General features: G+C 45.7%; 1 protein-coding gene and 1 pseudogene across 2 annotated transcripts; both read left to right on the forward strand.

Moving 5' to 3' along the window:
* Positions 1-3,653: 3,653 nt before the first annotated feature.
* Positions 3,654-7,729, forward strand: LOC109434642 (elongation factor 1-alpha 1 pseudogene; annotated as a pseudogene).
* Positions 7,730-11,109: 3,380 nt separating this feature from the next.
* KLF10 (KLF transcription factor 10) lies at positions 11,110-17,716 on the forward strand. 2 transcript variants are annotated; one of them, XM_074316375.2, is made up of 4 exons: positions 11,110-11,277; positions 14,373-14,606; positions 14,716-15,628; positions 16,120-17,716. In XM_074316375.2, the coding sequence occupies exons 1-4, from the start codon at positions 11,242-11,244 to the stop codon at positions 16,377-16,379; spliced, it is 1,443 nt and encodes a 480-aa protein (XP_074172476.2). In that variant the 5' UTR covers positions 11,110-11,241; the 3' UTR covers positions 16,380-17,716. The 2 variants fall into 2 exon arrangements, with proteins under 2 accessions (XP_074172476.2, XP_088655142.1); XM_088799016.1 differs by lacking the exon at positions 11,110-11,277 and adding an exon at positions 12,738-12,923.
* Positions 17,717-26,964: the final 9,248 nt, after the last annotated feature.

Genomic DNA, 26,964 nt, shown 5'->3' on the forward strand with positions numbered 1-26,964 from the left:
TCCCTCAATGCTAGGTTTTTAAGACCCATCAGTTTTGCTACAATATGTACATCTGGTAGACATTTTTTGCTGCTATGTAGTTTTTGACAGTGCACATCTGCCATAATTTACTAATCCCTTTCTCTAATGATGAACTCTTAGGCTGCCTCCAACATCCAGCTACCCCAAGGAATCCCATGATAAACATCCTTATGGACCCATGGAGAATTGCCTTAGACTATAGATTCCAGAGTTTTTCACAGGTCATAGAGCATGTGCATACTCAGTTTCAACAACTGCCAGATTGCTTTCCTGAGTGACAGTACCAGTTGACAGTCCCTCCAGCAGTGCCCCAGAGTTCCATCTTCCACATTCTCAGCTGCACCATTATGTCCCTTCAGATATAGGTTGTTCTTGGACATTCTGCAAGCGAAGCTTAGAGTAGATGCAATAGGTCACAGGGAGCTATCCAAGGCTCTTCATCTATGAATGCCATGAGAAAGGTTGTGCTTTAAAAGAACTGTGCAGGAATGAATGATCTGACCCATAAAATCAAAAGATGCAACATATATGTTTTCTCTGGGAAGTTTGGGAGACATTTAGCATTACAAATGCAAAATATTTTCTACATCTACTTATTTTTTTGGTACAAATATCCCATTCAATATTTGTTCCCACTCCCTATGTTTGGTCAGTTTCTGCTGATTTGGCCTTTAATAGGATTTGACTTGGCCATGGCCAGTCTTCACCATGTCTGGTAGAGGTAGACAGGGAGGTGGAGCTATAAGGATCAGAGTCTCCTCCTGAACAGAAGCCCGGCCTCCCTCCCTATCTTCAGCTATTATCCTCCTTGTGTTATCAAGATCTCCAAGGGATTCTATGTACATTAGAGTTTGAGAAGCACTGCTTCAGTCTTTGCCAAATATTTTCATATTGATTATCTTATTTAAACTCTTTCCAACACCCCTGGTTTCCTTGGATATAGTTATTATGTAACTCCCATGTTGAGGAAACTGAGTCAGGGCAGGTTAAAGTGACTAGCCCAAGAGAATCCAGAAAAGCCCAGTGGAAACTGATTTTTAGACTCTGTAACTGCCTCCCAAAGTCATATTTTGCTTATATTGCCTTCTCCCCATGCCTCATGTCCCCTTGTTCCAAAAGGAAAACATCCAGGAAGAGCTCATTTCACAGCCAAACCAAAGTGGATTGGAGGTGAAGCCTCCCAGTCTTGTGGGCCTCAGGGATGCAAACTGCCCACTGAGACCAAGACGCACTCACTGCTATTCAGCTTCAATCCTGCTTCACCGCAACTTCGAGTTAGGAAGGGCAGAGCCAAATCTTCATGGAGTGTGAGGTGGGTGGAGACATTGGTGGGTCCCTCCGTTGAGTGAAGTGCACCAGGTTCCATTTTTCCTTCTTAATTACAGGTTAAGCAGAGGGGCCTAATCTGGGCTTCCCCAGACCCCCAAGGCATTTGTGGAGAGAATTCAGGAATCCGTGAATTTAGCATTTTTCTTCACCATAACTACAGGACACTAACCACAGTAGCATCAGCAGGACATGTAACTTTGTCACTAATAGAAATCATAGACATTTCCATATTGAATTGCAACAGTCTCACATCTAGAAATTTCGTTTTTGCTTATCACAACTTCAATATTACTTCAGTTATTAGATTCACACTGGATCTTGTTATTGAATGTGTTCATAATAAGGTACAGTATTGCTAAATTATAATTTTATTTTTCATTATTTTCATAACTGTATATTAATACAATGGTTTCCTTTGTAATCTTACAAATTTCATTTTATGAACTTAAAATCATCCTGAGAAGGAGTCCATAGGCATAATTAAACTGTAAAAGGACAATGTCAAATTGTGGAACCTTTATTACCTCCCCCAGTCTGTTTTTGGTTGGTTTGGGTCACTCCCTGTATTGTTTTATATCTGTTATCAGTAGCAACATAGCACTTAAAACCAAAAAGACTTATGTACTTGTCTTCAGGGGTGAAAAGAAGGATTTCCTAAGACTATACACTCCTTTGGACAGCAAGGCTTGGTGGGAGTGGGGTTGATGAACCCCAAGGAAGAACATTAATACCTTTGCCCTTCTTCTAGAAGATGTCAACATTCAGAAGACTACAATTAAAAATGCCATGCAAGGGCTGGCCCGGTGGCTCAGGCGGTTGGAGCTCCAAGCTCCTAATGCCGAAGGCTGCTGGTTCGATTCCCACATGGGCCAATGGGCTCCCAGCCACAGGGTTGCCGGTTTGACTCCTCGACTCCCACAAGGGATGGTGGGCTCCGCCCCCTGCAACTAAAATTGAACGTGGCACTTTGAGCTGAGCTGTCGCTGAGCTCCCGGATGGCTCAGTTGGGTGGAGCGCGTCCTCTCAACCACAAGGTTGCCAGTTTGATTCCTCGACTCCCACAAGGGACGGTGGGCTGTGCCCCCTGCAACTAGCAACAGCAACTGGACCTGGAGCTGAGCTCTGCCCTCCACAACTAAGACTGAAAGGACAACAACTTGACTTGGAGGGGAGGCCTGGAGGTGCACCCTGTTCCCCAATAAAGTCCTGTTCCCCTTCCCCAATAAAATCTTTAAAAAAAAAAAAATGCCATGCCACATGGTAGACCAAGGGTCCACTAACTGAAGCTTTCTCTGGTTACTTACCCCTTGCAGAGAAGCTGGAAGATGTTCAGCCTTTGAAAAGGAACACCCCTCCTTTCATACGTATGACACTAGCCAAGGTTACCAGGATTCTGAAGTCTGAACAGAGAAAAGTAACTGGGACTATCCAGAGAAAATGAAGATGCATACTTTTAAGTAAGTTCTACCTTTATTATTGATGTGCGGAGAGATGTTCATTATCAAGTAAAAAAAAAACAGGTTGTAAAATAGCATATTCTATTATATAGAGAGGGGAAAATAAGAGGGCAGGGCAGAGAAAAAGAGTTTGAAAAATATATATATAAAAATGTGAACAGTGGTTAACTGGGTAGGGTGATTACAGATTTTCATCTTTTTGTTCCTTTTTTAACTTTTCATGATCGGCATGTATTACTTTTGTTTAAAAAAGGCAATCAGGCTATTTTCATTTGTAAGAATCAAAATGTCAACTAACTAGATTTTACTGCTAGTTGCAACTTTGCAGAGCCACTTAACCACTTAACTACTTCACATGTTGGGGAGATAAAAAAGTGTAGAATGGAGAGTGGAAAATTTTAATTCTTTACACACAAAAAAAAAAATCCTAAGGTAAAGTGTTACAATATACTATGAACGTTATACTGTGGGTCAAATTAGGTCTTCCCTATTCTTAGTGAACCAGGCAACAACTGGTGCATAGCAGATGCTGGGTCAAGGTGAACTCCCTTCCTTCCTATTACACATTTCTTTCCATCTCAGCGCACTCAGTACAGTTCTCATGGGGCAGGGCCGGGGGAGCACAGGGTGTGGGGGGGATTTTTCTTCCAGATCTACATACTTCCCACTTCTCCAAGTTAAAATAGAAAAAAGATGTCTTACTCCAATTTCTCTTCCTCTTCTACTTTATCAGTTTTTCCAGTCCTCCTTCTTGGGGCTTTCTCCCAGCTCTTTCAGATCCTTAAAATATATATAATATATTAGATATATTTTATATATATATATATTTATTTATAAAATGAATATTTTGAAAACTGTGACTGTCACTCCAGAGCTGAATGAAATAAACACATACACATTGTTTCAGTTATCTCTTGTGGCATAGCAAACCACCCCCAAACCCAGGGTCACTCCTGCAAACAAGTGGGAGTAGGTGACTATTAGGTAGAGGGGAGGCTGGAAATGCCACCTGGGTTGCTCTTCCATTTAGTGTTTGTGATTCTGTGGGTCGGGAATTCAAGTAGAGCTCATCTCTGCTCCAGGCTGTGTCAGCTGGGCCTGCTTGGCTGGAGGGTTCCAGGTGGCCCTGCATCTGAAGTCTTGGTCCTGGCTGTTCTTTGGGGTGCCTTGGTCTCCTCCACATGGCCATTCTCCCTTCAAATGTTCTCTCATTGTTCAGCAGTTCAGCCTAAGCTCCTCTGCCTAGTGGCTGGTTTCTAAGAGGGTGAAAACAGAAACTACAAAGGCTTCTTAAGACCTAGTCATGAAGTCCCACAGCACCACAAAGGATTCTATTGGTCAAAGCGAGTCCCATGGCCAGCACCAATCGAGGGCTGGGGAAACAGACTTCACATTTTGAAGCAGGAAGGGGAAAATTACATTAGAAAAGATTATGTGGAATGGGAGGGGTTGTTGTGGCTATCTTTAGAAGCAATCTATTTAACATAGAGATCAAGATTTAAAAAAACATTTTTTTAATGAACTTAAAAACCATGGTAATTAGTACAATGAAAATAACTAATAATATTCACCAAAATATTATTATATTCCCGTCAGTCAGACGGGATCTTTTTTTTTTCTAAGCTCACACTTTCACTTTCTGAATCAGCCCTTGCTTGCCTCTCATCACACCTTTATGTCACAGTAGGCTAAGAAATCCTAAGTGTAGTGTGTGTGGCATATACGAAAGAAGTCCTCACCGTGTTACCCCTTTGCCAGTATTTCACCATGTGGCTGTTCCCTCTTCTTCTTCCTGTGCCTGTAGTTCCCCAGAAGCCCACCCCTAGTTTTATCTTTTGTCCTTTACTCTTTCTAGGGGATTTTATCCACTCCTCTAGCTTCAACTGCCACCTATATATTAACTACTCCCACATTTTAATCACCACCTCAGATCTTTCCCTCCTGGACGGCAGACCTGAAACTCCAACTGCCTCCCGGCATCTCTATTTGGATGTCCCACAGGTAATCTCATCTTTACATGTCCTAAATCAAATTTGGCATTTTCTTCCTCTCCATCAAAATCTACTGCCTCCCTGTGGTCCCTTCCTTGGGTCTTGTTTTTGTCCTGTTTCATCCAGTAAATGAAGCCAGAAACACAGCAGTTCTCCTCCACACCACCCTCTTCCTCATGCCTACACGCAATCAAGTACCAAATCCCGCTAGTTCTTGATGTAGCTCGTCCATTTTTTCCGAGCCTGCCACCATTTCCTTAGTTTAGGCTAGCATTATCTTTGCTGCCTACATTACTACAAAAGCCTGCCCACTGGTGTTAGACCCTCACCTCTCTGGTCCATTCTGCACTAGGCCAGAATGAGCTTTCTATACCACCACTCCTGGCTAAAACCTGAGGGTGAAAGTTCCACATCTATATTCCTTAGTATGGCACACCAAAGCCCTTCATGTTCTGGGCTGCTTCTCTTAACATCCTGAGCTTCTCATCCTACCTCTCAAATCTGTAATCCAGACAATTCAGAGCATCCTGAATTCCCCAAGTTCTCTCTCCTCTCCACCTCCACCCTTCTATTCCTCCCGCTTAGAGATTAACCGGGGAAGCCTTCCCTGACCCCTTCCTTGGCCTACTAGGACATTCTGGACACACCCTTTTCTTAGCATTTATCACACTCCATACTGTCTGGCTCACTTATTTACTTCTCCCACCATACCGGAAGCTCCTTCAACAAAGGAGCGGTGCCTTTTTTATGCTTATTCCTCAGTGTTCAGCTAGTGCCTGGAACATGGTGGGGCAAGGAATGAATGGTGATGATATCCATTGATTGGAAGGAGCAAAGAGAAGATGACTCATGGGTACTATGTGTTTTAAAATCCATAAATGAACTGAGGGCTTTTTACATGTAAGCCCCCACCCCCACTTCCTTCATATTCTGATAGAAGGAGAAACCAGCACCATCAGTAGGAAAGGTCAGCATCTATCTGAGGCACTGCTTACTACTACCCAAGAACTTTATTTAGCTCATGCCCAAGACGACAGATTTCCATGCCTGGTCCTGCAATAATACAAGCGAAGGGAGAGGTATGAAAGGATCCAGACTTCTGCCCAGGCATTTGTCCACATTCTGTCTGTAACTCCAGTAGGTCTTCAGAGACAACCTCCAATTTTATTTTCTCCATTTAAAAAATCTTGCTTTTTGCAACAGGTTTGCTACCAGAACACAGGTGTAGTGAAAACCACCGCTGAATCTAACCCAAAATGGGAAAGGAAAAGACACACATCAACATCGTTGTCATTGGACACGTAGATTCCGGCACGTCTACTACTGGTCATCTGATCTACAAATGTGGTGGGATCGACAAAAGAACCATCAAAAAACTTGAGAGGAGGTTGCTGAGATGGGAAAGGGCTCCTTCAACTATGCCTGGGTCTTGGATAAACTGAAAGCTGAATGCGAGCGTGGGATCACCACTGATACCTTCCTGTGGAAATTCGAGACCAGTAAGTATCATGTGACCATCAGTGATGCCCCAGGACACAGACACTTTATCAAAAGTATGATTACAGGTGCATCTCAGGCTGACAGGGCTGTCCTGATTGTCGCTGCTGGGGTTGCTGAATGTGAAGCAGGTGTCTCCAAGAATGGGCAGACCCGTGAGCATGCCCTTCTGGTTTACACACTGGGTGTGAAACAACTGATCGTTGGTGTTAGCAAAATGGATTCCACTGAGCTGCCGTATAGCCAGAAGAGATATGAGGAAATCGTTAAGGAAGTCAGCACCTGCATTAAGAGAATGGGCTACAACCCTGACACAGTCACATTTGTGCCAATTTCTGGTTGGAACAGTGACAACATGCTGGAGCCAAGTGCTCACATGCCTTGGTTCAAGGATGGAAAGTCACCCGTAAAGATGGCAGTGCCAGGGGAACCACCCTGCTTGAAGCTCTGGATTGCATCCTGCCACCAACTCGTCCAACTGACAAGCCTTTGTGTCTACCCCTCCAGGATGTCTACAAAGTTGGTGGTACTGGTACTGTCCCTGTGGGCCGAGTGGACACTGGTGTTCTCAGACCCAGCATGGTGGTCACCTTGGCTCCAGTCAATGCTACAACTGAAGTAAAGTCTGTTGAAATGCACCATGAATCTTTGAGTTACGCTCTTCCTGCGGACAATGTGGGCTTCAATGTCAAGAATGTGTCTGTCAAAGATGTTCGTCGTGGCAATGTAGTTGGTGACAGCAAAAATCACCCAGCAGTGGAAGCAGCTGGCTTCATGGCTCAGGTGATTATCCTGAACCATCCAGGCCAAATCAGTGCCAGATACGCACTGTGCTGGACTGTCACACAGCTCACATTGCTTGCAAATTTGCTGAGCTGAAGAAGATTGATCGTTGTTCAGGGAAAAAGCTGGAAGATGGCCCCAAGCTTTTGAAATTTGGTGATGCTGCCATCACTGACACGGTTCCTGGCAAGCCTACGTGTGTTGAGAGCTTCTCTGAATACCCTTCTCTTGACTGTTTTGCTATTCATGACATGAGACAGACAGTTGCTGTGGGTGTCATCAAAGCAGTGGACAAGAAAGCAGCTAGAGCTGGCAAGGTCACCAAGTCTGCCCAGAAAGGTCAGAAGGCTAAATGAATATTATCCCCAATACCTGCCACTCCAGTCTTAATCAGTGGTGGAAGCACAGTCTCAGAACTGTTTGTCTCAATTGGCCATTTAAGTGTAATAGTAAAAGACTGGTTAATGATTACAATACATAGTAAAACCTTCAGCAGGAAAGAATGTTTTGTGAACCATTTGTTTCTTTGTGTGGCAGTTTTTAAGTTATTAGTTTTTTAAAATCAGTACTTTTTAATGGAAACAACTTGACCAAAAATCTGTCACAGAATTTTGAGACCCATTAAAACAAAGTTTAATGAGAAAAAAAAAATCTTGAGTTCCTAATATGGAACAGACACTAGACCAGAAAAATGATGATCACATGGCCACCATCTTGAAGGAACTCATATGTGGGTGGAGCACGGGCAGTGTCGTAAAAGAAGTGTGGACAGAGTGCGATGGGAGCACAAGAAAATAAATTCACCTTAGAGTCAAGAAGGAAGGCTTCAACAGGGTGGCAAAGATGCCCTTATAGGAGAAAAATATGTAGTTTTCCCCAAACAATGGTTTCCTTGTCTACTTTAAAGACAATCTAGATTTCATATGGTAGCCTATAAATTCCTCAGTCCTCTGGCTTCTCCTGCCTCACTTTCCAACTCTGTCCCCTCCCACTTTCCCTGGCACCCTCTCTACCTCAGGCCATACTGCATCACACAGGGCAAGCTGCTTCCTGCTGCAGGACTCTGGCACAGCTGTTCCCTCAACTAAGGTGTACTCTCTCTGGATCTGCCTATCCTCTCATTAGATTTTTCGCTTAAAAGTCTCTTCTTCAAAGCAAACTTCTCTCCCAAATCAAACCAGCTACCCACAGTCACATCACCCTATTGCAATTCTAGGCATTACAGTTAACTAACTTACCTGCATAAGTGAATAAATGTGTGTGTGTGTGTGTGTGTGTGTGTGTGTGTGTGTGTGTAGTTTATTGTACTTATCTTTGTCTTCCTATCCAAGGTTTTGAGAGCAGGGACCTGTCTGTCTTGTTCATTGCTGTTTCCCAGTGCCTAGAACACATAGTAGGTGCTCAACAAATATTTGTTGGAGTGGATAAATGAGCAACACAATATTTATTGAATGAGGATGTGGCTTAGAGACATGTAAGTGCACCATATGTTTGAGGAACAGCAAGTCATTTGGTATGGCTGTGACTGGGGTATGTTGGAGTGGGAGATCAAGTTGGGAGAGTAGGGCAGACTATATCCTAGGCAACAGGAGCAAAGAATCATTTCTAAGTAAGGAGTGTCATGATGGGATCGTGACTGTCAAAAAGCTACTCTGGATGTAGTATGGAGAGTCTGGGTACTGGGAACTGGCTGGGGTCGGGGTGGAGGCTGGGTTGGGAGATTAAACATGGTTTAATCCAAGGGAGAGCTGATGACAGACTGACCTAGAGCAACATTTGAGGGATAGAAATGGAAAGCAAAGGAAGAGAGACATTTTTGAAGTAAAACTGCTGAGACTTGGGGACCAAGTGGACACAGGGAGAAAGGAACGGCTGGATGAGAGACAGTGAGCTCATACAAGGAGCAGAAACAATTTAGTTTTGGTTATATTGAGTCTGTGGTGCCTGGGGAACATCTTTCTCTGAATCTCTAGGAATTGTGCCACCACCACACTGTTCCTCCTACCCCTTTTCTCTTTTCTTTCCTGTTTTGAATCACTCCCACAAGCCATGAATGCTCCCTGCTTCTCAGTGAGTTGGGGCACCATGCCAGCAGTCCCACATTCCTGAGGAAGGGACGAGGTTCAGACCTGGAGAGCTGGCTGTGGCCACCCAAGGGGGGCGGCTCCCTGACAGGAAGGAAGGCTGGCCTGTAGGCTGCACACAGACAGGAGCTTCCTCTGCTGCAGCAGGTGCCCAGGGCCAGCTGCTCCAACCCCTCAGGCTCGGATCAACAGGATGGGACAGCCCAGGCGGAAGGAAGCCTGCAGGGAGGGACACCCTGCCGACAGAAGCGGGGAGCGGATTGGGGCGGAGGAGACAGGAAGAGCTGCCTGGGCTGCTGAGCTGGCGCCCCTCCAGCAGATTCAGGCGAGGCAGTGACAGGAGGCCATTCAGTCCTCTTGCCCTCCCACCGTGGGCGTCTCTGGCCCTGTCAATCATATTAGTATTACTACTGTTGGCTAGCCTGAGCCTTATACCAGAAGAAACCATCGGAAGATTTTCATAAATTTGGCAGTTTCTAAAATAATTGTTCCCTTTCTGTGCTCATTCTGTGCTTACTGGGAAAGAAAAGACACTTACTTTTAGCCTTTCAGTTACACAGAGTGGTGAGACAGCTCAGGGGAGTGATCTTTGCAATGCGCGCAGCCTATCCAAAGGAGATAAAATCTCCGGTTTGCTTAAAGCCGGTTTATCACTACCCAACTCTCCAACAACAGCTGCTGTGAACCGGCATCAAACGGCTAAAAGGGGGTAAATAGGGAGCCAAGAGCCAAAGCAGAGGCAAGCGCTCCTAATCAAGAGGCCCGCCCGCCTCGGACTAGCCCAGCGGGGTGGAGATGGGGGTTGTGCGTAAGTGGAGAGCGAGTGGTGCTTTGAAGGGGCGCTGTGTCTCTGACCTAGCAGACATCCCAGCAGCAACCCCACCCCCAGGCGTGGCGAAGAGGGCCCCAGCCGTGCCGGGGCGGGCCCCTGGCGACCCTGGGTAACTCCTCCCCACCCCATCCCCACAAGCAGTTTCCAGGCAGGGCGCTTCCGGAGGCCTTGGCTCAGAGTGAGGGTGGGGGTGGGGAACACCTTTGAAACAGCTTGTAGACTGCAGTTTAAACTTTAACTACACCGACCGTCTGCATCAGAAAGGATAAAAACTCGGATCTACGGCTCCCCATCACTCCATTGGTCCAGTTCTCGAGCTCCCCGCAGTCCCTACACCGTTTTCTCGGCGTCCTGGAGGGAGGATGGGCGGGGCGGGCAGGGGCGGGCACTACTGCTAGCGACTCAGATAGGGAGGGCGAGTCCGCGCCCGCCGCCCGGGCGTAGGCTGGGGGCCTAGTAGCAGGTGCCGGCTCAGTGACAGGGCTCCCTTCCCTCTCCTCTCCGCCCCCGTGATCCCACGGCTCAGCGAGGCAAAACCCAGCATATGTTCGAGAAATGCAGCCCAGTCGGTCAGCAGGCTCTGCTTTCTCGCCAGACGCTCAAGGGGACGGTGCTTCCAAATGCAAATATCTTGGCTCGGACCCTTTAGCCGCCACCTCCCCTGTCCAGCTGCCTGGTCCTGTCCACCCCGCGGCGGGCCGAGATGGGACCCCGCGCCGTGGGGACACGGCGGAGCCGGCTACACTCCCCACCTCCCACGTGGGACCGCAGTGCCTCGGCGCTTCGCAGTCGCCGCGCCCCCAGGCTAGGCCCCCGCCCACGTCACCGCCCCCTATGCCAGGGAGGGAGACGACAGGCGAGGAGTGGGCAAAGAGTAGGGGGTGTCACTGAGTCAGGGGGCAGCAGGAGTTCCCTGGGGCAGGGCTGATGGAACATGCTGCCGGGGATTGTGTACACGCTCCACTGACATAAGCTTCACGCTGCCGGGCAGCTGCTGATCACGCGTGGCGCCGCTAGTCCATTGGCCGGCGCCTCACACACCTTTGTCGCTGATTGGCCGGCCGCAGGCTCCGCCCCCACCCCCACCCGCGGCGCGCGGCTGGCGGAGCGGCTACCTGAATGGGGAGGGTGCAGACGGCGCGGAGCGCGGCGGCGGCGGGAGTGGCGTCGAGTGTCTCCGGGCTCCCGTCTGTGGCCAAGCAGCTTAGCAGCCAGTCAGTTCGCCGCCGTCAGACAGGCAGCCAACCATGCTCAACTTCGGCGCTTCTCTTCAGCAGGCTGCGGTAAGTCACCTGGGGATGCCTCTGTCCTTCCTTGCCTCGCCACGTCTGAGAGCCCGCAGGGGCGCGAACCCCGAGCCCCTGACATCAGCGGCGCCTGAGAACCTGGGCTGCAGCGGAGTCGTGGGGGAGGGGGGCTTCCTGCCTGCAGACTGGTCATTGGTGAGGACGTGTATCGCGAGGGGGTCAGGAGGGGGGTTTAAATCAGGAGACAAGGGAGAGGGATCTTGCTCAAGGTGTAATGAGAGGAAGGGGCAACTCCACAGGGAGACTTGAGGCAGGTAAGGAGGAGGTTAACTAACTGGAGGAGTCGAAAGAGTGAGGAGGGGGATGCTGCCTTGGCGGTGATAGGAAAAGGTATGGAAGGGGAGGGGGGAACAAGGGGGCCACCCTGCACCTGGCGCCGGGGAGAGATGCCCCCGCCTGGATCGGGGCTGCAACCCAGGGTGGGAGGGGGCTGCTTGCATACATTTGAGGGGCCAGGTGTCCACGGGAGAGGAGGAAGGCTACTACCTCTCTTGGAGATCTGAACCGAGGCTTGCAGGACCTGGGCTATTTAGCAGATAGCTGGGGGCTGGGGGGTGGGGTGCCGGCGTAGACGCGGGGGAATGGCACACTGCCGCAAATTGCCGAGGGGGAGACAAGGAGTGGACCCCCCCAGACGTCGGCAGGGGACTTCTCATTCTCGGTGGGGGCAGGTGGCCACCTTATGAGAAACCCTTGGAAGGGGTGGGGAGCCGCCTCAGGGATGGGAGGGTGGAAAGCGGGACCCAGCAGCGGGGCGGAGAAGGTGGGCGGGGGAGCCGGGGCCGCGAGACGCGGGGGCCGCGTGTCTAGGCGGGAGCCGCCGGCCTTGGGGCCGCGTGTATGGAGCCGGGGTCTGGCGGGGGGGGCTGCACGTCTGGGAACCCGTGGAGACGCGTGGCGGGCGGGGGCCGGAGCTGCTGGATCTGCGGGGAGGGAGACGCCGCGTCTGCCGGGAGAGACCGGGTGGTCTGTGGTCCTGCGGGCGGTGTGGGCGGGAAACGCCGAGGGCTTGGCCGGATCCCCGGGGGCTACGGCCGGGTGGAGGGCGGGGGCCGGGTTTCCGCGGGGACCCAGCTCCTCCTCTGGCAGCTCAGGCAGAGGCCGGGGGTGGGACGGGAGCGGGTGCGCCCGGGGAGCTTCTCGTCCCCGAGTGACCCAGCCCTGGCCTCCGCCAGGGGCGGGAGCGAGGCCCGGCCCCGCTGTCGGTTCCTAAGGGAACGGCGGCTCGCAGGGAGCTGGGAGGGGCGGGCGCTCCGGGAGCCGGGCGTTCGCGGCCCCGCCCCTCCCTTCGGGCTCGGGCGCGCACTGCCGGGCGGTTGGCGGCGGTGCCCGCGGCCCCTCCTCCAGGCCGGCGCGAGGGCGGGGGCCCTAGAGCTCAGGAAGTAGGTGAAAGGTGACGGCGCGGCAATTCCCAGTTCACGTTTCCGGCGCCGCCGGGAGCAGCGGCTGATCACGCTTTGTTCACATGCCTCGCCCCCTCCTCCTCCCCGCCCCCGCCCTTGGCGGCCCAGCCAATCCGGACTGGGGCCGCCGGGACGGCTGGCCAATGGCGGGGGCAGGGACTCAGGGACGTGCGAGCCGCGAGGAATGTTCCCAGTGACTCACCCGTGAGCCTCATTGAGGTTAGGGCGGCCCCATTCGTCTGTCCTCGCCAGCGAGGATCTCCCCCGCCGCGCGCCTCCGCCCCTTGTCTGCCTCCCCCGTCCGCGCCTCCGCCCGCGCTTCCCTTTCCTCCCTCCAGCCCCACTCCCTTTCCTGCCCTCCCCTCATCTCTCAGCTCACACTAGCTTCCCTGCTGCCTGCCTTTTCTCTATCCTTTCTTTGCACTGGCGTCTTGAGGCTTTTACACATACATGCGCTGTCCATTGCAGCTTACATAAAGGCGCGCGCAATTATGCAATTGCATTGTTAGATAAATTTCAAGAGCAATGGCTCGTTTTCTAAGCATTTCAACACTGAAGGTTTACGGATTTTTTTAAAACGAGCGTTGAGAATAACACTTTGTAACGTAAAAAATGTTTTTCGGTATTTTTACACAATCTCTACCTCGACAAAAAGAATAGGATCACATTAATGGAAAATGGGAAAGATGGGTACTACAATTTTAAGTGCAGTTTAAGGAACTTGAATATGAAACATTAAACACTTGGTAGAAGGAGCTGTACAAATAGAAAGAATGTGCTCTTGTCATCAAGCAGTTCTTTAAAAAATTAAAATAGTTTTGTTTTGACTATTGCATACTCCTTACAGTCGGGGTTTTTGTAAATTCAGAGTGGAATATTAAATTTTCTGATTTTCCTTGTTTGGGTATTACTGCATTAGCTGGTCATAGTTGTGAATATCAAGCCATTGTTAAATAGATCCAGTTAAAGGGAACACAGATGTGAAGCTGACACTTAAATAAAATAAAGCTTTGGAATTTTTCCATAGATTATCAAAAATTTTTAGATATCAAATAACTTAATACACTTTTTTGGAAGAGACTGAAAATTTCATATCCTATTGATTTTATCTCACAATGCAGTGTCTTTTTAAAGGTCAGATCCATTTCAACAGTCCAGAGCTCTGTCTACTACACTGCATTTTTAAGAAAGTTTTGGCTTTTGTTTTCTGTTAGGAACTCACGTCCAAGGTCCTCATGCTGTATCTGTAGTGTTGAAAAAAGATAACTTTTTCAGAGCCTTCCCTTAGTTATTTTGTCTGACCCCAGTTGCAGGAGGCCACTCTGGAAAGAATATAAAACTTTCTTTTTTTTCTAAGCTAAGAGCTTTAATTTTTTGGATCACAAATACATTGATACCTTTGGCCTTGGTCCCCTAATGATAAATAAGATGCTCCTCTTTACCTCATGGTGATATCAGTGTTCAAGCCTAAGTTTGAGAGGAACAATGAGGAAGATTTTATAACCTTTACCATCAGAGTAGGGGTGAGAGAAAAATTCTTATTTCAGATTTTAACTTGGAAAGTTGTGCAAATAGTAAAAAAGTAAAAAAGTAAAAAAGTACATTGCTCTGTGTCTTATTTCGATGACAAAAATATGCTTATAAGCATTTAATCTTTTGTTTCTATAGGAGGAAAGAATGGAAGTGATTTCTGAAAGATCAAAAGAGAGTATGTATTCCTGGAACAAAACCGCAGAAAAAAGTGATTTTGAAGCTGTAGAAGCCCTTATGTCAATGAGCTGCAGTTGGAAGTCTGATTTTAAGAAATATATTGAAAACAGACCTGTTACTCCAGTATCTGATATGTCAGAGGAAGAGAATCTGCTTCCGGGTACACCTGATTTTCATACAATTCCAGCGTTTGTAAGTATTATTGTTTTTAAGATTAATGTAAATGATGTAATTTCTTGTAATTTACATAATGAACTTTACTTTAAATTTCTCACTCTGTTGCCTGTATATTTCTTTGTAGTGTTTGACTCCACCTTATAGTCCTTCTGACTTTGAACCCTCTCAAGTGTCAAATCTGATGGCACCAGCACCACCTACTGGACACTTCAAATCATTCTCAGATACTTCCAAGCCTCACATTGCGGCACCTTTCAAAGAGGAAGAGAAGAGCCCACTACCTGCCCCCAAACTCCCCAAGGCTCAGGCAACAAGTGTGATTCGTCACACTGCTGATGCTCAGCTGTGTAACCACCGATCCTGCCCAGTGAAAGCAGCCAGCATCCTCAACAGTCAGGACAATTCTTTTCGAAGAAGAACCCACCTAAATGTTGAGGCTGCAAGAAAAAACATACCTTGTGCAGCTGTGTCACCAAACAGATCCAAATGTGAGAGAAACACAGTGGCAGATGATGACGAGAAAGCTAGTGCTGCACTTTATGACTTTTCTGTGCCTTCCTCAGAGACAGTAATCTGTAGACCTCAGCCAGCCCCCATGTCCCCACAACAAAAGTCGGTGTTGGTTTCTCCACCTGCAGTGTCAGCAGGAGCAGTGCCACCTATGCCGGTCATCTGTCAGATGGTTCCCCTCCCTGCAAATAACCCTGTTGTGACAACAGTTGTTCCTAGCACTCCACCCAGTCAGCCCCCTGCCGTGTGCCCACCTGTGGTGTTCATGGGCACTCAGATGCCGAAAGGTGCCGTCATGTTTGTCGTGCCCCAGCCTGTTGTCCAGAATCCAAAGCCTCCAGTGGTGAGCCCAAATGGCACCAGACTCTCTCCCATTGCCCCTGCTCCAGGGTTTTCCCCTTCGGCAGCAAAAGTCACTCCTCAGATTGACTCATCGAGGATAAGAAGTCACATCTGTAGCCATCCAGGATGTGGCAAGACGTACTTTAAAAGCTCTCACCTGAAAGCCCACATGAGAACGCATACAGGTACCAACCATTATTTATGTCTTAGAAATTTAAATGAAGATTTTTTTGGCAGTAATCACAGATATAATCTAGGCATATTAAGGAAGAACTTGTCTTATTAGCCAATTCAGTGGATGATATTTACTTTGCAAGCTCCTCTAAAAGATTTCATTAAAACAAAACATTAAGGTGTTTTGTTGTCATTTCTCAAATAATGGTTCTTTAAATGTCTTGAGTAGTTACTCTTTAAAGCCTTTGTATCAGAGTTGAGGTCAGAAAACTTTTATGTATTGGGCTTCTTTTATAAGGAAAAGATTTTAATAAACATGACAGTGAAAGTTAAAAATAGTGTGATACACAGTATAGTACTCACTTGACAATTTATTAATTTAGTAGCTTTTATTTTAAAATGTATCTCTTGAGATATACATTTAATATCTTTAGATATAATTAAGTATGTAACTTAAAGTGATTTAATAAATGTGTAGTAATAATTGAATTTTGTGTTTCAGGAGAAAAGCCTTTTAGCTGTAGTTGGAAAGGTTGTGAAAGGAGGTTTGCCCGTTCTGATGAACTGTCTAGACACCGACGAACCCACACAGGTGAGAAGAAGTTCGCCTGTCCCATGTGTGACCGGCGGTTCATGAGGAGCGACCATTTGACCAAGCATGCGCGACGTCATCTGTCAGCCAAGAAGCTACCCAACTGGCAGATGGAAGTGAGCAAGTTAAACGACATTGCCCTACCTCCAGTCACTGCTCCAACGCAGTGACAGATCGGAAGGTGAAGAATTAGTACTAACTTTGGTCACAGCTGGGAGCCAGTGGTGATATAAGACTGCTTCCACTGCAAGTCTGTGGCCCTCCAGTGGGGGCTGTGAGCAGAAGCCCCGCAGCTTGGGGAGAAGGCCCAGACTGGGTTAGATGACAAGTGCTGTGGTCACAGGCCAGGTCACAGAGTGGCAGGGTTCATTTCTTACCACATAAGAGAGATGAGAAAGCCTTTATTCCTTTAAATATTTTTTGAAGGTTTCAGATGAGGTCAACACAGGTAGCACAGATTTTGAATTTGTGTGCACAATTTGTTACTTTACGCTTGTCATTTATACTTGAGACCAACTGTTTTCAATGTGATTCTTCTAAAGCACTGGTTTCAAGAGTATAGAGACTGGAAATCAGCATTACGGTACAGAGATGGAGATACAAAATCAATTTTTAGTATTACAAATATTGTCATCTTTTCCTAGAGTTATCTTGTTTACTATTCCTAGTCTTTCCAGTCAACTTCGTGGACATAGTTGTTAAACATATCTAGAACTAGCATTTTTACACTATTGCTGACATTTGGAATTGATTAGCTGTATATTGCTAAAGAGGACCCAAAGACTTGGAATCCTCAATAATTTAATTGCTTTGAAGTGTAACTACAAATTTTTTGCATTTCTGTTTTGAAAGTTTAACAGATGACTATATCTAGGCATTTTATTATGCTTTGAACTTTGCCTGCCGTTTCTTGTGTAGATTTGAAATTGTATACCAATGTGTTTTCTGTAGAGACTAAGATACACTGCACTTTGTTTAGGAAAAAAATTCAAAGATGAAAATATATATTGTAAAGAAGGGATATCACGAATTTTAGATAACTCCTTGAAAAGGATGGCGTATGTCATCAGTAAAGTACCCTTATGTTATGAGGATATAACGTGTGCTTTATTGAACTAGAAAATTAGTGACCATTATTCACAAATGGACAGTTATTGTCCTGTTAATTTATAGGAGTTTTGGTGGGAGATACGGAACTGGGTGGGTGGAAAAATTACTGGAACATTCGCTTTTGTTAACAGTATTTCTGTTATATTCTGTTGTACACATAGTGGTAAAACAAAAGTAAATTGTTTAAAATATATAGTGAAAAAATGTCCGTATATCTTCCCTTTTAACATTTTACTCTGTGTTGGGTCTAGATTTCTGACATCAAAACTTGGACCCATGGAAAACAAAGAGAGTTTTCTTTTAATAAAAAATCCTTGTGATTTACAATTTGCACAATATTTCTTTTGTTGTACTTTATATCTTGTTTACAATAAAGAATTTCCTTTGGTATATATAATTGGTTGATTGCATTTGTTGAAAACCATTCTCTAACCTTGACATTCATCACTACCAAAGGACTTAGTGTCTGAATTCCTCTAAGGCCCTCCTTCAAATTTAGAACTGAAGGAGTGTGTCTTTAACATATGAATCAAGTTAGTACACAAATTTAGAGAGGCCAGGTATCTTATTCATTAAGATAATATAAGAGCCTGCCTGTTCTAAGAAATCAATACATTTTAATTTTTAAACATTCTTGTGCATTTTGATGATTTGGGGTTGAAATACAGCTCTGGCTCTCAGCAAAGCCTTGTTAAGTAGCATTAAATTAAAGGGAACACCACAGTGTAATTACAAGCAATGAGACTGCTGTGGCAAAAGAAAAAAAGCCTGACCTATTAAATAGAGTAAATTATTCACCTCTAAAGATTAGATTAGCTCAGACCATTAAATGATACCTTAAATGCAGTAAACGTACTGGTACTTAAGCACCGATCAAATGAAAAGACCTGATGTATCTGCTCCTGACATCCAACCATCATCATGTTCCAATGATCCAGCATAACCCTCCTTCTGATACATCATTAGGTCAGTTAGTAGCCTAATGCTACATCACAATGCCTACATCATTTACCTCCTTCATCTCATCACTTAGGCATTTTAGTATCTCACACGTTCATAAAGAGACAAAAAAAAGAAAGGTGAGTGCAGTACAGTAAGATATTTTGAGAGATACCACATTCACTTAAGTTTTATTACAATATATTGTTATAACTATTTTGTTAATCTCTTACTCTAATTTATAAATTATACTTTATCATAGTATATGTAGAGTTTGGTACTATCTACCGTTTCAAGCATCCATTTGGGTTCTTGGAACATGCCCTCCATGGATAAGGGGGGACTGTGTGTGTGTGTATAAGAAGGTTTATTATGAGTAATTGGGTCATGCAATTACAGAGGCTGGCAACACTTGCCCCAAGATCTGCAGTGGGCAAGCTGGAAATTCAGGAGGGATATAGTTCCAGTCCAAATGCTGGCAGGCTCAAGACTCAGGAGGAGCTGATGCCTTTCAGTTGTAGTCTGAAGGCAGGAAATAAATGGATGTTCCAACTTGAAGGCAATTGAGTAGCCACAGTTCCCCCTTATTCAGTGCTTTTGTTTTATTCAGGCCTTCAACTGATTGAATGAGGCCCACCCACACTAGGGAGGGGGATCAGCTTTACTCCGTCTGCTGATTCAAATGTTGATCTCATCTAGAAACATTGTCACAGACACACCCAAAATGATGTTTGACCAAATAATATGGGCACCTCAGCCTAGGCAAATTAACATACAAAATCAGCCATCACACCTGGATTCTAGTCCTGGTTACAATGATAACTATACCTTGGGAAAGCAGCTTTGTCATGCTGGATCTCAGCATCCACCTTTAAGAATGGGCTAAACACAGCTACCTTATTTAGCTCATAGAGCTACTGGCAAGCTCAAATAAACACTCTTGGAAAGTATAATACATTCTCCATTTGTTGGCACTGTTACAGCACCCATGTATGGGAAAATATGCATGGCAATAAACGGATTAGAATGCCAACCTGGGTGGCCACCCATTCTGGAAAAGGGAAGCCACCTAGATCTGGGATGATTAAAGAATTCTGATTTCCCGGGTTCCCACACTTCTACCTACATATCTAGTTATTTGGGTGATCCATTTATAGTAACTCATTACAATGAGGCCAGTCTAATAGGAAAGAAAGCACAAAATATAAAGACATGGCCATTAGCATAGCTAAAGCATGGACATTCATCAGTTGATTATAAAGTACAAATTTGTCCCGTTACCATGAAATATCCTACGTACTGAGTGATGAGTTTAAGTTCCCTTTGTTCGCCTGGTGTCAACCCCAGCTTGAACGATTTCTCCAAGCCTGAGCTTAGAATTCATGATAAAGTGCTCAATATCAGATACTCTTTCAAGCATGGGCTAAAAATTCTATACAAAGTTCTAGGAGTCAGAATCCCAGGGAAATGAGTGTCAACATGAGTGACAAAAACATCGTGCCTCCTGGGAAATTAACAGGCCACACCTGTGCCAAATCTGCCCAGATAACGTGGCCTTCTTACATGGATACACAGAGAATTCCAAAGAAGCATAATTCTCTCATCTTTGGCTTGGAAGGAATAAAACTAAGCGGGGCCACATAACTGAGGTCTGTTGTTTTAAGCTTCCCCTGCCAGCTGGCACCCTAATTTTGACAAGACTTAGAAATTCATTGCTTTCTACCCAATGAATTCCAACAATCCCTGGGTGACCTTGATTGACCAGCTTGGCAGTGGGGTGCTCAAAGTGGGGGAAATACCCTAAAATATAAGAAGGTAATACCTCATCTTGGATTTTCTTGTTTTAATTTCATTTTTAATTCTAAGCTGAGCCAATGGTCGGTGGAGGCTCAGCCTAAGTTTGGAAAAAATCTGTATGAGATTCTGGGAAGAAAGAGAAGTGAAGAAATAACATGAAGTAACAAAGGGATGACCCAGTGGGATGCTTTGGTAGAATCCGTTTTCCATTTCTCTGATTAGATTATCTGAACCTTGAATATCACTTTCCAAAAGGCACCCTTTTAGTTTGCACAGTCTCATTGAAAAGATAAATACAAGCATTGAGTGTTTCTTACCACTGGACAAAGTAAAACAGTGTGACCTTGTGAAAGGAACCTTCTCCTGGGGTCATGGAGCCTGTGTGTTCGTATCAGCTCTAAATTGACTGAAATTTTGGACAATTTAACTATTTCATGGCTTTGTTTCATTATCTATAAAATGGGGATTATAATGCTTTTCTGATCTGCTTCCCAAGATAGATTTGAAAACTGGAAACAAGCAAACAAATGCCAAGTGGGCTGCTCTAATACCAGGGTTGGGTATTGCGTTTTTACAACTCAGATCAATCATTAAGACAGAAGAGGCCCCTAGAGGTGGGGCCAGCAATCTGATGTCAGTTAGAAATCGTCATGACACGGTCCCTGTTAGAAAGGAAAGTCAAATACCAAATAGTTACAAAATTGTCACAGTTCTGGAGGCTAGAAGTCTAAGATCAAGGTAGCAGCAGGGTTGGTTTCACCCTCAGGCCTCTCTCCTTGGCTTGTACATGGCCGTCTTCTCTGTGTGTCTTAATATGGTGTGATCTTCTTTTAAGAACACCGGTCATATTGGATTAGGGCCCACTCCAATGACCTCATTTTGCCTTAATGAACTTTTCAAGAACCTATTTTCAAGTGCAATCACATTCTGAGGTACTGGGCCTTCAACATATGAATTCTGATAGGGCACAATGCAGCCCATAATATTAGTCAACATGTATCAGTCAATAGTGTTCCATCTTAATGCACTTAACAATAGCATTCTCTAAATTGGTCTTAAGTTCCTATTTCTAGTACAGTCATGCCTTGGTATCCACAGGGATTGGTTCCAGGGCCCCCTGCAGATACCAAACTCCCTGGATGCTCACGTCCCTTATAATAAGTGGTGTAGTATTTGCAATATAACCTATGTACCTCCTCCTTTAGATAATCTCTAGATTGCTTATAATACCTAATACAATATAAATGCCATATAAATCGTCGTTATACTGTATTGTTTTGGGAATAATTAGAAAAAAAAACAAAGTCGGTCCATATTCGGTACAAATACAACCATTGGAGTCCTAACTACATAGTATACTTGTACATCAGCAACAATGTAAAGATTTTTTTCCCAAATATTTTTTATGTGAGATTGGATGAATCCACAGATTCCAAGGAACCCAAGGATATGGAGGCCAACTCTCTCTGGTAAATATTTTTATGAGAGCTAAGTATCCTCAACCCCCTAGCCAATGTCATGTAGTGATATCATGCCCTGTGCCGTGTGTAATTCCCAGCCATTAGGGAGACATATTTGTTTTTCTTTTATTTTTTATTATTATTGGGGAATGTTGGGGAAACTTTATCCAGGATCCATCAGCTCCAAGTCAAGTTGTTGTTTTTTAATCTAGTTGGTGGCGCAGCTCATCTCCAAGTCTAGTCGTTTTCAATCTAGTTGTGGAGGGCACAGCTCACTGGCCCATGTGGGAATCCAAACCGGTGACCTGGGTGTTATGAGCCCTGTGCTCTAACCAACTGAGCCAACTGGCTGCCCAGGAGATATTTTTCAGTTATGCACTCAGGTATTTTTTAATCATGGAATACTCTTTATCCTCAACAAAGTTTTCCTTCATTACATACTTAAGCATTATTCGCGACAATCCCTTTTTTTTCTCTGAATTATCTCAAAAGATAAGCTTGTCCTGCCTCAGAATCCTCTCCCTGATTCCAACAATATTGTGAATGGAACAGGCACCATGATGGTCTTTTGGTACCCATGTTTGTTCGGTTTGATTTTTCTAAGGAACTGTATATTTTCTTTCCAAATTTGAGCTCAGTTCAACCAGGAACCTTTAGTCAAGGCTGTAGTCAGCCTTGCTGGTTGGAGATACAATCTAGGATGCTTTCTGATATTATTCATCACATCCATTATATTCTTTGTGTGGTTCTAATACCAATGCTTTTCAAACAGAAAGGGAACCTGAGTCCCCATCCCTGTAGAGGTCATAATGCTGAGTTCCTCAAATATTTCAAGCTCTCGGCTTTTCAGACACATGGCAGCATTGCACTTCTTCCTTGTGGCTGGACAGGGTCATGCATTCAGGTTTGGTCAATGGCTTGTGAATGGAAACGACGGGTGTCACTTCCGAGGCAGAGTCTTGAACTGCCAGTGTTAGGCTCTCCAGAGCTCTCTTTCCCTCTGCTGTGGTGACCAGCAATATTCCAGCTAGTCAACCTTAGCTTAGGAATGAGTATGGCAAAGATCATGAGTGAGAACTAAACGTCCGAAGTTTTAAGGCATTGTTATTAGGGGGGTTGTTTGTTGCCGAAGCATAACCTTGGCTTATAAATGTATACCGACCAATACAACACCTTTTACCCTGTGAGGCTGCTATGCTCCAAGTCAATTATTCACCTCCCTACAGGGACCACTTCTGCATATCATGAGGTATTGAGGGGGGTGACTTTAAAGAACAAATGGACCTGTGACACAGCTTCTCCACCCCCCCCCCCCACCAAATGGATGTCTTACATTTGCATAACTAAGAGGTGCCAAGTCCCAGGTCATGGAAAATGAACAAGGAAGCTCTGCTACAAGGTGTTTGGTATTATTTGTGGCAATCCCTTTTTTTCTCTTGTAAAAAAGTGCCTGTGTAGTTTACCTAGAGAGAAGCGAGCCGCCTTAGCCCACCCCCTTCATGCCCCGCCATCACCCTGGTTGAGCTGGTGGAGAGAAAGAAAAGATTATCAATCACTGTTTTAATAGGTGCAATGATGTCATCCCAGATAATCATGACACTTTCTGGAATTAATGCCTTAATTTTGATATTCATAAGTATTTAATGGAGATAATCTACTCCTTTCACCGGAAGCATCCTGCATTTAGGAAGAAGACTGGAGGATGGAATCCTCTGGGCAGTGCGGAAGGAATCAGGGAAGGGTGAGCAGGTATCTCCCAGCATTTCCTACCTAGCAGCTGTAGGGAGTAAGAAAGAAAGTGCCTAGGGCTGACAATTGCCGCCTTATGCCTGGTTTTGGTGGTAGGGGTATCACAAATGTTAAATGGGTAAAACGCTGATCTCCTCCCCTAAATATTTTCAGAAGACAATGTGATATGGTGGTAAACAACATGCGCTCTGGACTGTTGGCTTTCAAATCCTACTTCCACCATTTACTGGCTATATGATTTAGGGTAAGTTAGGATTAAGTATGAGGGTGAAACGAATCGGCACACATAAAGCTCTAGGAATGCCTGGCACACAGTGAGAACGGCACATAAGTGTTTTTGAGAATGGTGATATCCACTTTTCAAACACCCAAGCCACAAGGATCCTGTCTGGGTATGAGATTGATCTACTTGGGATCTCTGCCCTATGGGCCAAAAAGGGGTTCAACCTTGAGGACTTTAAAGACACAGTTTTTGGAGTGACACATGTGCTGTTTTATCATAAAGACTCCAAGATCAGGCAAGACAACTGTGTCTCTGTCCCATACTTTGGGCTGAAGCTGGAGCTACAGGCCAGCTTCTTCTCCCCAGACCTGTTGCTTGGGTGAGGAGGTGTTTAATCTTTTTTTCTGAATCTGAATGTTTTGCGGATTGTTCGGTTTTGTTTTCAGTCTTTCTTCGGCAGCTGTGTAGTCAATCCTTTTTAATGGGAGTAAATGTGGCTGTGTTCAAACCACCCTGCATCTCTTGGCCAGTGTGTAGACACCCTGGGTGGCCTCCGCAGTAGCCACCAGTCAATGTGGGAGAGACTTGGAGCAGGAACTTGGCCGGGGCCCTAGTTGCTCTGTTCTGGTTTGGCTGGCTTCTCACTGAATCTGCCCAGTGGCCATGCTTTGGACAGGGTTAACAGGGAGGAACTGCTGTGGGTCAGGCTGGTCAGAGCAGACTTAGCCCAATCGCAGGCTAACTGCCTGAGGGATCCCAGGCCAACCAGAAGATCAAGGTGAGACTTAAGATTCTACTCTCTTCTGCTTGGAAAGTTGAAAACAAACGTGATCCTGGCTTCAAACCTGGTTTCCCCACTCACCTAATCTTGGGCATATTGTTTAACTTCTCTGAGCCACATTTTTCTCCCATGTAGAATGGACATGAGAATTAATACTAACCTCAAACCAGTTTGTTTGAAGGATGAGTGGACATTGTGTTTGACACAGGAGGTGCTCAAGAAATGTTAGCATTGTTACTTTAACTCCTACCTCCCCTGTCCATTGCAACAACATCCTATCATGCTTGTTTCTTCACATTACTTCTCTTGTCTAGAAATATCTCTTTCCTCTCCACTGTACATCGACAAATCTTGTTCACTATTAATGTCTATTTCAGGGCAGGAAAGGGGAAGGGCCCTTCCTGGAACCACTGGGAACTAGTCTGTATTGGTTTGCCAGAGCTGCTGTAACAAAGTACCACAGACTGGGTGGCTTAAACAACAGATGTGTATTGTCTCACAGACCTGGAGATCAGATGTCTGAGATCAAGGTCTTGGCAGGAGTGGCTCCTTCTGGGGGCTGTGAAGGAAAATCTGTTCCATGTTCCTCTCCTTGCTTCTGGTGGTTTGCTGGCAATCTTTGGTGTTTCTTGGGTTGTAGAAGCATCACCCCATCTCTGCCTTCATCTTCACGTGGTGTTCTCCCTGTGTGTCTATCTCTGTGTCCAAATTTCCCTTTTTTATAAGGACACCATATATATTGAATTAGGGTCTACCCTAATGACTTTATCTTAACTAATTACATCTGCAACAACTCTATTTCAAAATAAGGTCACATTTACAGGTATGGGGTGAGGATATATGAATGGGGTGGACACAATTCGACCCATAACAGGGTTCAATTACTAAAGCAGGGGTTCCTCAGGATTCCCAGTGCCAGCGTCTGGGCACCAGTGTTGCCATCTGCTTTCCTCTCCTGGCTATCCCCCCACGGTCCACTCTTACTCATTCTGGTCTGACTACTGGCAGGGAACTTCAGATTTCCCTTTCCCTCCATTGTTGGCTCCTAAGACAAACCCACAGGACAGGCTTTCCGTGCAATTGACTACTGAGAAATAGATGGGTGCTAACAAATCAGGAAAGACCTGAACCCATGGAGCCCATGGGGCCCCTGGAGCAGCTGGGGATCCCCAAGGAAGGGAGCTGGACCCTGTATTTCTGACATCCGGGCTCTTGTGCCTTGGGTCAAGGTGAAATACAGGGTGGGTGGGAGTTGGCCGCCCTAAAAACCACATTTTCTTCTAACCTTGAGATTCTTTTGGAAGGGTAAGTCCAGGGTCTCAAACCCAAATGTCTATGGGAAGGTTTGGGTGGATACTACAAAGGAGCCAAGCCTCACATACAGGAAATGAGCAGAGATGGCCAAAGTACCAATGTTGCCATGTGGGAAAGCAATTAATAGTCTGATTTTTCAAAGAAGCTGTAAACATAGATTTTTAAAAAACATTTTTTATTGCAGTGGAATATACATAATATAAAATTTCACCATGTTACCCATTTTAAGTATACAATTCTGCGGCATTCACAATGTTATGAACCACCATCACTATCCATGGAAATCTAGATTTTTATATCAAATGTCCTGATTTTTAACTTTTGTCATCTAATTCATGTAAAAATAAACCCTTTATGTTGGCCAGTTTGGAACTTCTAGGCCTATTCAGTGATTATTTGGTATGTTTTCCGTGGGTGGTATTTTTTCCGAAGGCTGGGAGAATGCTGGGCAAGGTGGGCCCCAAATGCTGGAGCTCTGAGGCCTGGAGCCAATAAGCCAAGGTCCCTAAGGCAGAGCCTGGGGGTAGGGGGAAATTCCCTCAGAGGAGCTGGGGCCCTCCAGGAGCTGCTGCCAAGTTCACTGGCCAGTACTCAGCATAGGCATTGCACTGAGGGGTCATCCTTTTTTTTTTTCCTGAACTAAGTAAGCACCAAGATTTCTTGTACAGAGTAGAGGAAGGAAGCTCCTAAGAGGACTGATTCTGGGCTTGTCTCCAGTTTGGCAAGTAGAAGCTGGAATGGACTTAAGTTGATTGTTAAAACATGACCTTTCTTGCAGGCCTAGTGTCCTGGAGTGGTTTGCAGCAGTTATAGGTGAGATCTGTTCATAGCTTTTCATACTCTTGGTCCCTGATCCAAGGCTCCTGACTCCCCTACCCCCTCCTGCTCCCAGTGGTCCCTGGTGGCCATTTGAACCCTGTCCTCCATGTTTATTTCCAGAAATGGGGCTCACTGAAATCCCCTCTTTGCCTGGCCTGGAGAAAGGCCGTGAAGACTCGTTCCCCTGAGGCCTGGGCTACATCCAGTGAGGGAAGCCAAAGTATGGGGCATTGCCAGCAGACACTCAGTCCAAAGGCCGCATCCAGGGGGAAAGTGTCCCTCCCAGAGGGTCTCAGGGGATGGAGGGGGAATCTAGATGTACAAACGAGAACTGCAGAAGGCAGCAGCAGAGCAGAGTAAAGGTGAATGGAAGCTCAAGGAGGAGGGAAAGGGTCTAGAGCCTGAGCCAGGAGAAGGAGCTGGAATTTCAGCAGCTCCGGGTTCCTGTCCAGTGGATCTCTGTCCCCATATGGCCCATCTTGATCCCTCCTCTAGAGGACCACGGGCATATTAGATGCTACAGCGTCTTAGGATGTTTACTCTGAACCTCATTTTCCCACAGT

The sequence above is a fragment of the Rhinolophus sinicus genome, chromosome 6 (assembly GCF_057876585.1).
Source record: "Rhinolophus sinicus isolate RSI-liver-muscle chromosome 6, RSI-T2T, whole genome shotgun sequence".
Taxonomy (NCBI): Eukaryota; Metazoa; Chordata; class Mammalia; order Chiroptera; family Rhinolophidae; genus Rhinolophus; species Rhinolophus sinicus.